Genomic DNA, 12,856 nt, shown 5'->3' with positions numbered 1-12,856 from the left:
AACCAGGCTATTCAGAATCAAAATTATGCTCACGGTCAAAGTTCTTACGGTGGTCGTGGTCGTGGCCGTAGTGGTGAACGAGGTCGTGGCCGAGGTCGCGGTTCTGATCGTTATTGTGAGTATTGCCACCGAACCAATCACACTTCTGAAAATTGTTGGAAAACCTTTGGCAAACCAGGTCGGGCTCATACAGTTGTTCCTGATCCTCAGTCTTCCTCCAGTGATGATACGGTCTCGCTCTCACGGGCTCAATACGACAAACTGATCCAATCCATCAATTTGTCATCTGGTACTGCTCCATCTACTAGTGCAGCCTCTCCTATAGTTGCTTCCGCAGGTGCGTTTGCAGTGTCTCATGGTAAGTCTTGGTTGGTAGATTCTGGTGCCTCTGTCCATATTACTGGTACTAAATCTCTTTTGACATCTTTTACTCATTCATCCTTACCTTCTGTCCGTGTCGCTGATGGCACCTATTCTTCGGTGACGGGGAGTGGTGTTGTCCGTCCTACTCCCCAATTAACTCTTAACAATGTCATGTTTGCTTCTAAATTTCCCGTTAGCTTATTATCGGTTAGTCAACTTACCAAAACTCACAATTGCTCTGTCACTTTTTTTCCTACCTTTGTTACCTTTCAGGACCTGCAGACGAAGAAGACGATTGGTGGAGGACATGAGCGTGACGGGGTTTACTACTTGGATTCTGGTATTCCTGCACCTTCGCGTGCTCTCTCTGCCACCGTGACTCCATATCAGTGGCATTGTCGCCTTGGTCATCCGTCGCCGTCTAGTCTTTGCAGTTTAATTCCTACTTCGTCTGTTGAATTTCAATGTGAGTCTTGTGAGTTGGGCAAGCACCATCGCACATCTTTTCCTTCTAGAATTGATAAACGTAGTTCTTTTGCTTTTGAGCTTGTTCATTGTGATGTTTGGGGTCAGAGTCGAGTTGAGTCTAGAGGGGGTTTCAGATATTTTATGGTCTTGGTTGATGATTATTCGCGTATGACATGGGTGTATTTGCTCAAACAGAGAACTGGAGTCCCTGCTATACTAAACTCTTTTTATCATGAAATAAAAACTCAATATTCTGTCGATTTGCGTATTCTTCGCACTGATAATGCTCTTGAATTCACTCAAAAATCTATTTCATCTTTTTGTGATTCTCGTGGCATAATTCATCAAACTTCCTGCTCACATACTTCCCAACAAAATGGAGTTGCAGAACGAAAACACCGTCATATTTTGGATGTTGCTCGTACTCTTATGTCTCATATGCGGGTTCCTAAGTGGTTATGGGGTGATGCTGTTCTTACGGCATGTTTTCTCATTAATAGAATGCCTTCTAGTGTGCTTCATGGAGATATTCCTTTTTCGTATCTTCATCCTGACAAACCTCTTTACCCTGTCCCTCCTCGCATTTTTGGGTGTGTTTGTTTTGTTCATGATCTAAGTCCTGGGTTAGATAAGTTATCTCCTCGTTCTATTAAGTGTGTTTTTCTCGGGTATTCTAGAACACAGAAAGGGTATAGATGTCTTGACCCTCTTACCAAACGTCACTATGTCTGTGCCGATGTCACCTTCTTTGAATCTCTTCCATTTTTTCCTCATACTAGCACTACTTCTCAAAATAAGTTACACTCTGCTCCTTTGCCTATACCTGCGATAGTTTCTCCTCCTACTCAACCCTTACAAGTGTATACCCGTCGTCCTCGTCCCGCACCAGTTCCAGAGACTGTTGCTGAACCGGCCTCATGTTCTCCACCCGAGTTATCTTCTTCTGCAGATTCTGAGGATGACCAACCTGCTAACACAGATGACTTACCTATCGCTATACGCAAAGGTAAACGTACTTGTACCACTCGCCATCCAATGTCTAACTATGTCTCTTTTGCCTGTTTGAGTCTTTCTTTTCGGTCTTTTGCTCTTTCCCTTTTCTCTACAGTTATTCCAACTTCTTACCTTGAGGCACTCAAACATCCGCATTGGAAGGCTGCTATGGATGAGGAGATGTGTGCCCTTTTATCTCGTGGCACTTGGGTTCTAGCAACTGCTCCTGTTTCTGCTGTTATTGTTTCTTGTCGTTGGGTGTTCACTATCAAGTTTCTTGCTGATGGTACCATTGATCGGTACAAAGCCCGCCTTGTAGCAAAAGGTTTTACACAGACTTATGGTGTGGATTACTTTGAGACATTCTCTCCCACCGCTCGCTTGAACTCCATTCGCATCTTGTTCTCCTTGGCTGTTAATCTTTCTTGGCCTATGTATCAGCTTGATGTGAAGAATGCTTTTCTCTATGGCGATATATCTCCAACTGTTTATATGGAGCAACCTCCCGGGTATGTTGCTCAGGGGGAGGATTCTACTAAGGTGTGTTGTCTTAAGAAGGCTATTTATGGTCTTAAGCAAAGTCCGAAGGCATGGTTTGACAAGTTTAGTAGTGTTCTCAGCAAAATTGGGTTTAAGCAATGCAAGTCTGACCACTCTGTTTTTGTGCGCCATCAAGCCTCTGGAATTGTCATTCTCGTTGTCTATGTCGATGACATCCTTATATCTGGGAGTGATGTACAAGGAATTGCTGATACAAAGACATACTTGCAAGTAGGGGTGAGCAAAAACCGAACCAAACCATATTTTAGTTCGGTTTAAAAAAAAAACCGAACCGAACCGAATTAACCGAACAAACCGAACCGAATTAACCGAAATTTTTATAATTAAAACCGAACCGAACCGAAAAACCGAATTAATCCGAAGAAAACCGAAATTTTCGAAAAAAAACCGAAAAAACCGAAATTTTCGGAAAAAAACCGAAAATTCCAAAAAAAACTATAAAATTAAAAAAATATTAGAAGTTAGATATTATAAAATTATAATTAAAATATTATATATATATTATAAATATAATTCGGTTTTTCGGTTTTGTTCGGTTTTAAAAAATCCGAACCGAACCGAACCGAAAAACCGAAATTTTATGGGAAAAAAAACCGAACCGAACCGAAAAACCGAAAAAACCGAACCATATTTTAAAATTTCGGTTTGGATCGGTTCGGTTATTCGGTTTCGGATTTTTTGCTCACCCCTACTTGCAAGAACAATTCGTTATTAAGGATTTGGGACGTCCCAAGTACTTCTTGGGAATTGAAATTGCTCACAGCAAGTATGGAATTTCTCTGTCTCAGCAGAAGTATGCTACTGATTTACTTAAAGAAACCGGGTTGTTGGGAACGAAGCCGGTTGATACTCCTATGGATATTGACCCGAATGTCTGGGATGAGAGTGAAGATTTCTTGGAGGACAAAGCTAAGTACAGACGTCTTGTTGGGAAACTTATCTACTTGACAGTGACACGGCCTGATATTTCTTTTGCGGTTGGTTTGGTTAGTCGTTTCTTGGATAAGCCTAAACAAGTTCATTGGGAAGCTGCTATTCGAATTCTTCGATATATCAAGAAATCTCCGGGAAAATGATTGTTCTTTAAAAAAAATGGTCATCTAAAAATTGAAGGGTACTCTGATGCTGATTATGCTGGCTCTAAAATTGATCGGAAATCGACATCTGGATACTGTACTTACTTGGGTGGAAATTTGATAACTTGGAGGAGCAAGAAACAACAAACAGTTGCTAGATCTTCAGCCGAGGCTGAGTATAGAGCTATGGCTCATACTGCAACTGAGATGATTGGTGTGAAGAATCTGCTTGGGGAATTAGGATTCACTTTCAATGAACCGTTACCCATGCACTGTGATAACCAAGCAGCTATTTACATTGCTAACAATCCAGTTTTTCATGAACGGACTAAACATATTGAGGTTGACTGCCATTTCATTCGTGAGTGTGTATTGAACCAAACTATTTCTACTCCGTTCACTTCTTCGTCAGATCAAATTGCTGATATCTTCACTAAACCGTTGGGAGGCAAGCGTTTCTCTGAGTTGTGTATCAAGCTGGATATGATTAACATATATGCTCCAGCTTGAGGGGGAGTGTTATGAATAGTAATAAGTATCCCACATTGGTTTAGTGTTCCTAGTTGTGATAGTTCTCTTACATATAAATATGTACTCTTATCTCCAATATAAATACATCTTCCTACTTCTTCTTCTTCAATATGTTTTATATCTTTATTCTCTACACAAGTTACAGACAATAAACCATGCTCAAAGCAAAAGGCAAAAGCAAGTGAAAAAAAAAAGTGTTGTTGTTGGCATATTAAAAGGAGTAATTCAACCATCAAGAATTATATTCAAGAAAACTTTCTTTTCTTCAAATTATGATAATTTTGCCAGAAAGATTCAGTTTTGATGGGAGATGTATGCCAAAATAGTCGTTTTCTCAAGATTCAGACGATCTTTGATAGCTTTAAGATGAAGGAGACAGTTTTTCTTTTGTAAGAGAGTAGAATTACTTTATGTAATAAAAAGAGAAATAGAGATGAAATGTATAACAGTTTAGGGCAGTTCATGAGTTATCAGTTTCACTCTGACTTCTCAGAAACATCGATTTCTCAGAACAGAAATAAGCAGGTGTGTGCAAGAAACTGCGCGTTATATTTCAACAAAAGTGCAAAATAATGATACCAATACACAAAAGTATATTCATAAGATGATTTACAAAGTAATAGTACAACATATTCTTACATCATTAATTCAAACAAGCATTAAGCATCAAGCATCAGACCAAGTAATATCCAACTCTCCCCAGTCGCCTTCAGGAACCCCCAAGGCCTTCCAGACAGCCTTTGAGGCATCAACAATGTTGTTAGGACACGGTGGCTGATAATCGTGATCCTCATCACATCCCATGGTGGAATCACACTCATCCACCACCATTGCTGTCACACTCCGGCCATTGCCACTTATAGTTACGTTGTTGAGGCATCTGCTCCCTCCGCTGTACCAACCAGTGGATAGCGCGACAACTGGTGTGTCATCAGAGTGGTACTGATTGTCACATTCTGATGGGCCGCCTCCATCTCCACCCTTCTGGAAGCTGTTGATGGTGAGAACTGCTTTCGTGCTTCCAGAAATGGGGGGAGAGCATTTGTAAGTGGTGTAGAGCTTCCCTTGTTTACAGCAATCGGAGTCATTTTGCTGGTTGCATTGCCCCGGAGGTGGCTTCTTTCCTCTGATTTTTCCACTCGGGTTGCAGGATTGAAGTCGGCCCTCCAACGCCTGAGCAGCAAGGACGATTAGCAAAGCAAAGATGGATACTTTTTTGAGGTTCATCATCTTGTATTAGATTGCTGTATGTTTGATGCTGAAATGGGATGATGAGATCTGTTTATATAAGTATTTTTGCAAGAAAAATGCCAAGAAACTGATCAATGCATTCAACTTCAACTAAATAATCTGCTCAAAATATCTTAAGCTTAATTTACATTATCAGTCAAAAATAAATAAAGCTTCTCATCCACTCTCTCTCAAGCCACAGACTGATATTTTGGCCTAAGTATTTCATCAATGGTTGAGATTCATTTTTCTGACTTTTTTGTTTTTATTATGAGTGTTTTTCAAGTCTTGATGCATCATTGTAAAGTTACTGATTCTTAATTACTAGAAAAACTGGATCATCACAGACAAATTATCAGTTCACTGCTGTTTGAGCACTTTCTTGTCATTTGACTCATTTCTAGTGGCTAAACCTGTATATATATAATCAGATTATTCCATCCTAATTTGCATCAAATTATCCAGTTTTTTATCAATAATTCAAAAGCAATATATCAAATATCAATCCAAAATGAGGAACTTCACCCTAGGAGGATTTCTCCTTGTGCTGATCTTTCTTGCAGCATATCCCTCCGATGCCAGGCTCCAGTCGTGCAAGCCGAGTGGCACGATAAAGGGCACGACTCCGCCACCGGGGGAATGCAATCAGGAGAACGACTCCGACTGCTGCAAAGCAGGGGAGTCATACACAACCTACAAGTGCTCTCCCCCCGTTTCTGGTAGCACGAAGGCAGTTCTGACCCTCAACAGCTTCCAGAAGGGTGGGGACGGAGGCGGCCCATCAGAGTGCGACAACAAGTACCACTCTGACGACACGCCTGTTGTGGCGCTCTCGACTGGATGGTACACCGGAGGATCAAGGTGCCTCAAGAACATTGTCATCAGTGGCAATGGGCAGAGTGTGACTGCCATGGTGGTTGATGAGTGTGACTCGACAATGGGATGCGATGATGACCACGACTACCAGCCTCCGTGTCCTAACAACATCGTTGACGCCTCAAAAGCCGTCTGGAAAGCATTGGGAGTGGATGAAGGTGACTGGGGAGAGTTGGATATCACTTGGTCTGATGCCTAATGCAGTTTATGTGTTTTATCCAGTTTTTATGTCATTGTAAAATTATGTTGTGAGAATCCTTGAATCATATCAAGAATGTAAATATAATGCAGTTTGTTCAAACTTCTGTTCCTTGCATAAATTTCTTGTTCCATTAATGATGCATGATTAAGAAGCATCTGTGTCACGGCCTAAACATCAATAAACCTATTGATCCTATTTGACCATAAACTTAAAATGACCATCAATTTACAGATGAAATATAACAAAAGTAAACTCAAGCATTGATGATGGATTTCTTTCTGATCTTCAAAATTAATTATTAGTATTATTTTCTCTGAAAAGAAGGTTTTTTCTGTTTGAACAGTTATTCATCCAAAGCTGCTTTCATGTCATACAAGAATTATACAAAGGAAAATCTGTGAATCATTGTATATATTTGTTGGTTAAGCTTCTTAGCATGAATCCATGGCCGAAATCTTGTCTGAACATAGGTTTTTTGTCTGATTATGCAGTCCCTTTCATCACTATTAGCCCATTACATATATGTCTTTCCATTTTTAGTAGATTATTTCACCATGTTATTACTAGTTGGAGATAAAATCAAGGCATGCAAAAAACAGAACATCTCCATCTCCAACTCAACTGTTTAAGCTTTGGAATTCATAAAGAAGACTGTTGTCAATTGGCATAATTAAAAGATGAATTTTAGAAATTAAACTCAACTATCAAGAACCATATTTTATAAAAGAAATGTTTCTTGATACCAATGATTTAAGCTAGCTTTAAACAGTTTGTCTTCAGTAAGAAAGATAGAATTGTTTGATGTAAAATGAAGAGAAATCGTGATGAATGGTTATCACTTATCAGAAACATTGATGCTTTCCTGCAAGAAACTAGTGATTTATATAGTTCAACAAAAGTGCAAAATAATGAACACCAAGACTCAAAGTAATATTCATAAGAGCATAAGATGATTTACAAAGTAATACAACATATCCTTACATCATTTAAACAAGCATTAAGCATCAGACCAAGTGATATCCAAGCCGCCCCAGTCGCCTTCAGGAACCCCCAGGGCTTTCCAGACAGCCTTTGAGGCGTCAACCAGGGACGGAGCCAGGGGGGGGCTAGGGGGGGCTAGAGCCCCCTCCCAAATTTTGAGTTTTTTTTTTTTTTTAAATATATATAGATATATGTTTATACCTATTATAAAATAATTTTGTTTTATAAAAGAGTATTTGGTTATTATATTATCTCATGTATATACTTAATTTAAGGATAATTCTGTTATTTAAAACTATATAATCTATGAAATATTGTTTGTTATTATTACTATTATACTTGTCTTTTAATAAAAAATGCCTAATATGTATGAAATGCTAAAAAAAATTATAATGTATTGAAACTAATTTGTAATATATAGAAAATATATAATCTATGAACATGTTTGTTTGTTATTATTATTATTATGCTTGCCTTTTAATAAAAAATGTCTTAAATATACGGAATGTCCAAAAAAAGTTTTGTGATATATTGAAACTATATAATCTATGAAAATATTGTTCGTTATTATTAGTATTATGCTCGTATTTTAATAAAAAAAATACCTTAAATATACAGAATGCCCCAAAAAAAATTCTCGGGGGCTACCGCCCCCGAACCCCCGTACAGTTTCAGCCCCCCCCGAAATTAATTCCTGACTCCGTCCCTGGCGTCAACAATGTTGTTAGGACACGGTGGCTGATAGTCGTGAACCTCATCACATCCCATGGTGGAATCACACTCATCCACCACCATGGCTGTCACACTCCGGCCATTGCCACTTATAGTCACGTTGTTGAGGCATCTGCTCCCTCCGCTGTACCAGCCAGTTGATAGAGCGACGACTGGAGTGTCATCAGAGTGGTACTGATTGTCACACTCTGATGGGCCGCCTCCGTCTCCACCCTTCTGGAAGCTGTTGATGGTGAGAACTGCCTTCGTGCTGCCAGAGACGGGGGGTGAGCATTTGTAAGTAGCGTAGAGCTTCCCCTGTTTACAGCAATCAGAGTCGTTTTCCTGGTTGCATTGCCCCGGAGGTGGCTTCTTTCCTCTGATTTTGCCACTCGGGTTGCAAGACTGGAGACGGCCCTCCAACGCCTGAGCAGCGAGGATGAGCATCAAGACGAGAACGGCTCCTTTTCCGAAGTAATTCATCTCAAAGCTCGGGTTCTTTAAGATTAGTATTGGAAGAATGAATGTTGGTTGCAGAAATGGGATGCAATTATATGTTTATATAAAGTTTCCAGCCTTAAAAATGCCAAGAAAGTGATCAAGGCCTTTGATTGAAACCAAATCATGTCTGAAACATGATGAGAGAGAGAGTAATATATCCATATGAAATTGCTTGAATTTGCCGTTTCAGTTGATCTTTCCATGCCAAGACTGATACATTGGCCCAGTCTGCTAAAATTCCAAATCTCTCAACATTTTGTGTGAGAATCTTTTATAAAGATTTGATTACTACTTTAGTTTTAATGACAGCAATCATCGTAGTTAATTATGCAGTCCCTTGCCCTTAATCTTGCCATTAGGCTTGCATGGTTTAGCTTCAACCCCATGCAATGCAAGGCCATGGTGAGAAGAGAGAGAAGCAGAAGGAGGAGAGAGAAAGCCTGATTCTTCAGCTTCTGTTTGTTGTTTTTGGACTATTAACTCTGTTTCTTTGAATTTACTCTCACTACAAACATATTGTTACTGCTCTACACATTGAAAACATCGTACCAGTAAACTATAATCAGTGACGGAGGGAGGGGGGGTCCAGTGGGGGCACTGGGCCCCACTGGAAATTTCAAAATAATTACTAATATATATATAGTAATATTTATATTTTTAGTTAAATATATGTACTTTTAATTCTAAAAAAAATCTCTTTTTTCCTTAAAACAATCATAAATTCACAACATTTTTTAATTTAGGTGGATGTTATTTTATATTGTTTGTTATTATTTTTAATTGAAAGAGTAAATTTGAATTTTCAATTATCTATAATGAACGATCATAAAGAAAACAGTAAATTTTGAATTTTAAATGTAACTTTTTTTATAATCACCTTGCAATTTACTTTCCATGTTTATTTTACTTTTTAAATTATGTTATAGATTGTTTGTTTTAGTTTCTTTATTAATAATATTTTTTAATTATAACTTGATTTTATTATGTATTACATATTATAGTTTTCCTTAATAAAATTCCCATTTAATATTAGATATTATAGTTAATATATTTAAGTAATTAATCTTAGTTCATATCAGTTATTAGCTCAAACCATATGCTAGTGAATTAGTTTTCATTTCTTTTTTGTATATATGTTATTCGTATTTACATTATTAATGAGGATTTAGTATTTCTTTAGTTATGCGAAGTAGTGCGTTAGTGAATGAATCCAATTATTATTTTTATTTTCAGATATCAAGTTATTAATTATTATTAATAATCCTAAATTTTGTTATGTAAGTTATTAGAACATATTTTGATTAATCGTAGTACCTCAAATTGAAAGAGATTTTTTTGATTCCATTTATTTTAAATATTACAATGAAGTTTTTATATTATAATTTTAGAATACTAAATGTAAAAAAAATACTATATGTTATAATATAGCAATGCCTAGCTATTAATTTTAAACGATGCATTGTACATAAAATAAATTGATAAAAAAATAATTTTATTTTTAATTTATATATATATATATATATATATATATATTATTTTAAAATTATTACAAATTGGGCCCCCCTGAAATAAAATCCTGGCTACGTCACTGACTATAATTAACGGTGTTTGTTGTGTCTGTTGCTGATGGACATGTAAAATCTATCTATGATTAAAATGCGAAGAAAATAATCAAGGAATTTGAGTTATACCAAATCTTCTGCTAATTGTGAATGTAGTAAAAAAGAAATGGTACTTTTTGGCCTATCGTTTGGGCGTTTTCTTAAAAATATCTCACCCTAAGCATAATTATAAAACAGTAAACATGGTTTCATTTTTTTTCTTATTTATGGCCCGCAAAAATTTTTCGACGACCGATATTTGACGTGTTCCGGCCAAGTGCCATGTCATTAGTACACGTCAGCATTAAAAAAATAAAAGAAAAAAACTTGACATCAATTTTTGGCCCAACGTTTGGGCGTTTTCTCAAATATATCACACCCTAATCATTTACAAAACAATACTCATCGTTTCATTTTTTTTCTTATTTGACGTGTTTCATCATTTGACGGTATTTGACCTAGATCATTTATAGACATTGCACTCCATATCTCAACAACAAATAAAATTTATAACAATTGAGAAAAATGAATGAGAGAACAATACATGAATCTCTCACTACAGGACAAATCTGTCAAAGTAGGAGGTAAGACTGGGGTCTCAAGACCGATAGCTTAAGCTTTTGGAAGTCATGAAATGATGATGGTAGATCGCTTAAACTCTAGGAAAATTTCACAAACACACATATTATTATCCACAGAGTGATACAAACACAATAACAACAATATCGATGATTCTTATTTATATTAGTGCATATAATACTAATGAAACGTCAAATGGTGGAACACGTCAAAAATCGGTCGTCGGATTATTTTTGCGGGTCACAAATTAGAAACGATGGATATTATTTTGGAAATTTGATTAGGGTGGGATATATTTGAGAAAACGCCCAAACGATGGACCAAAAACTGATGTTAAGTTTTTTTTTTTTTTTTAATGCTGACATGGCACTTGGCCGGAACACGTCAAATACCGGTCGTCGGAAAATTTTTGCGGGCCATAAATAAGAAAAAAAATGAAACGATGGATATTGTTTTGTAATTATGCTTAGAATGAGATATTTTTGAGAAAACGTTCAAACAATGGGCCAAAAACTAATATTTACCCAAAAAGAAATTTCGAGAAAAATAAAAGGAAAATGAAGTTTTGTTATAACTTCTCAAAATCTAATTAAGCAGATCAAGCTAATGTAACAGTCCTTGCCATGAGAAGTCAAATATTTTGAACCCTCCATCGGAATCTCTCTCTCTCTCTTCATGTTGCAGACAGATGATTTGGTTTAAATCAACTGCCTTGAGCACAGTGGCGGAGCCAGACTTTGAGTTCAGGGGGGTCCAATTTTTTTTAATAAAATAAATAAATAAATAATAAAAAATTCGAAATAAATAATAATCACTAATACAACTATAATGTCATTTAAATTACATAACAAGTCAAATAAACAACATAAACAATTTTTTTCAGAAATCATAACATTTCTCTCCTGTTTTTCATGTTCTGAAACCTCTGCATAATAGCTTCATTAGTAACATTTACAAACACATCCTTTTCGATGTAAGGTACTAAGCAATCGTTCAAAAGATTGTCTCCCATACGATTGCGAAGAACACTCTTGATGATCTTCATTGCTGAAAAGACTCTTTCAACTGTAGCAGTAGCAACTGGTAAAGTCAATGATAACTTAACTAACAAATACACCAAAGGAAAAATGTCATGTTTCCTTGTAGAAACCATCTTCTCAGCAAGATCTCCAATCCCTGATAGTTCTAAGAACTTTTCATCCATGCGCACATCGACAATAAAGTTCTCAAGCTGACTTTCAAGTTCATACAAAGCAACTTCAGAAAATTCAGACGGATAAAACTTTGCAAGTCGAACTAGCTTTTCAATATCAAATCCAGCAAATGAGTCTCTAGGATCCAAACATGACATGCATAAAATCAATTCTGTGTTGACTTCATCAAAACGTTGATTTAACTCTAAAGCCTGCATGTCAATCACAGTGTAAAAAAGCTCAACTCGATAATGGTGGAGATTTGTCATTTTCTCAACTCTACGCCTTCCTCTTCCTCGAGGTGCATATTCATCTTCCATATCAATCATTTCTATCTCATTTTTACTACAAAACTTAGAAATGTCAGTTAACATCATCTCCCATTCTTTATCTCTCATTGCTTGCAAGCGAGTTTTTGCTACATTAACAAGTCTCATTGCATTCACAATATCTTGTTCTTTCCTTTGTAGCACTTGAGATAGATCATGTGTAATTCCCAAAATTTTCTTCATCAGATGTAACACAAAGACAAACTCAAATCGACTAATAACATCTAACAAATCCATAGCTTCAGATTTTTGTGAATCATCGGTACCATTTGCCCCAACATACTCCAGAACATCAACAACAGAAGTAAATAAGTGAATCAAGTTGATGAGAGTACCGTAATGAGAACTCCAACGAGTGTCCCCGTGTCGTTTCATCCCCATTTCTTGATTCAATCCCCTTCCGGTCTTAATTTCATCACTTGCAATGCCTTCCATAATCTTCTCTCTTTGGCTCTCTCGAAGCATATCCCTGCGCTTACATGAACCTCCAACCACATTGCATAAACGCGAGATAGTGTTAAAGAAAGACCCAATAATGATATGCTTTTTCGCAACAGCAACAATTGTTAGTTGAAGCTGATGAGCAAAACAATGAACATAATAGGCATTAGGATTCCTCTTGAGTATCAAAGTTTTCAATCCACTGAATTCACCTCTCATG

General features: G+C 36.9%; 3 protein-coding genes across 3 annotated transcripts; 1 reads left to right on the top strand and 2 right to left on the bottom strand.

Annotated features, from left to right (window-relative positions):
• Positions 1–4,644: 4,644 nt before the first annotated feature.
• Positions 4,645–9,011, bottom strand: LOC130999182 (putative ripening-related protein 5). The gene is made up of 3 exons (XM_057924683.1): positions 7,999–9,011; positions 7,304–7,384; positions 4,645–5,156 (listed from the first exon to the last, which is right to left on the bottom strand). Exons 1-3 carry the CDS (start codon positions 8,473–8,475, stop codon positions 4,659–4,661), a joined length of 1,056 nt encoding a protein of 351 aa, XP_057780666.1. The 5' UTR covers positions 8,476–9,011; the 3' UTR covers positions 4,645–4,658.
• On the top strand, positions 5,249–7,376 carry LOC130999180 (kiwellin-1-like). The gene has a single exon (XM_057924681.1). It carries the CDS (start codon positions 5,734–5,736, stop codon positions 6,295–6,297), a length of 564 nt encoding a protein of 187 aa, XP_057780664.1. The 5' UTR covers positions 5,249–5,733; the 3' UTR covers positions 6,298–7,376.
• Positions 9,012–11,559: 2,548 nt separating the features above from the next.
• Positions 11,560–12,855, bottom strand: LOC130998687 (uncharacterized). The gene has a single exon (XM_057924098.1). It carries the CDS (start codon positions 12,853–12,855, stop codon positions 11,560–11,562), a length of 1,296 nt encoding a protein of 431 aa, XP_057780081.1.
• Between the last annotated feature and the right edge of the window lies 1 nt (position 12,856).

The sequence above is a fragment of the Salvia miltiorrhiza genome, chromosome 8, assembly GCF_028751815.1.
Source record: "Salvia miltiorrhiza cultivar Shanhuang (shh) chromosome 8, IMPLAD_Smil_shh, whole genome shotgun sequence".
Taxonomy (NCBI): Eukaryota; Viridiplantae; Streptophyta; class Magnoliopsida; order Lamiales; family Lamiaceae; genus Salvia; species Salvia miltiorrhiza.
Note: the sequence above shows the minus strand (reverse complement) of the source record. Positions and strands in the feature narration are given on the sequence as shown.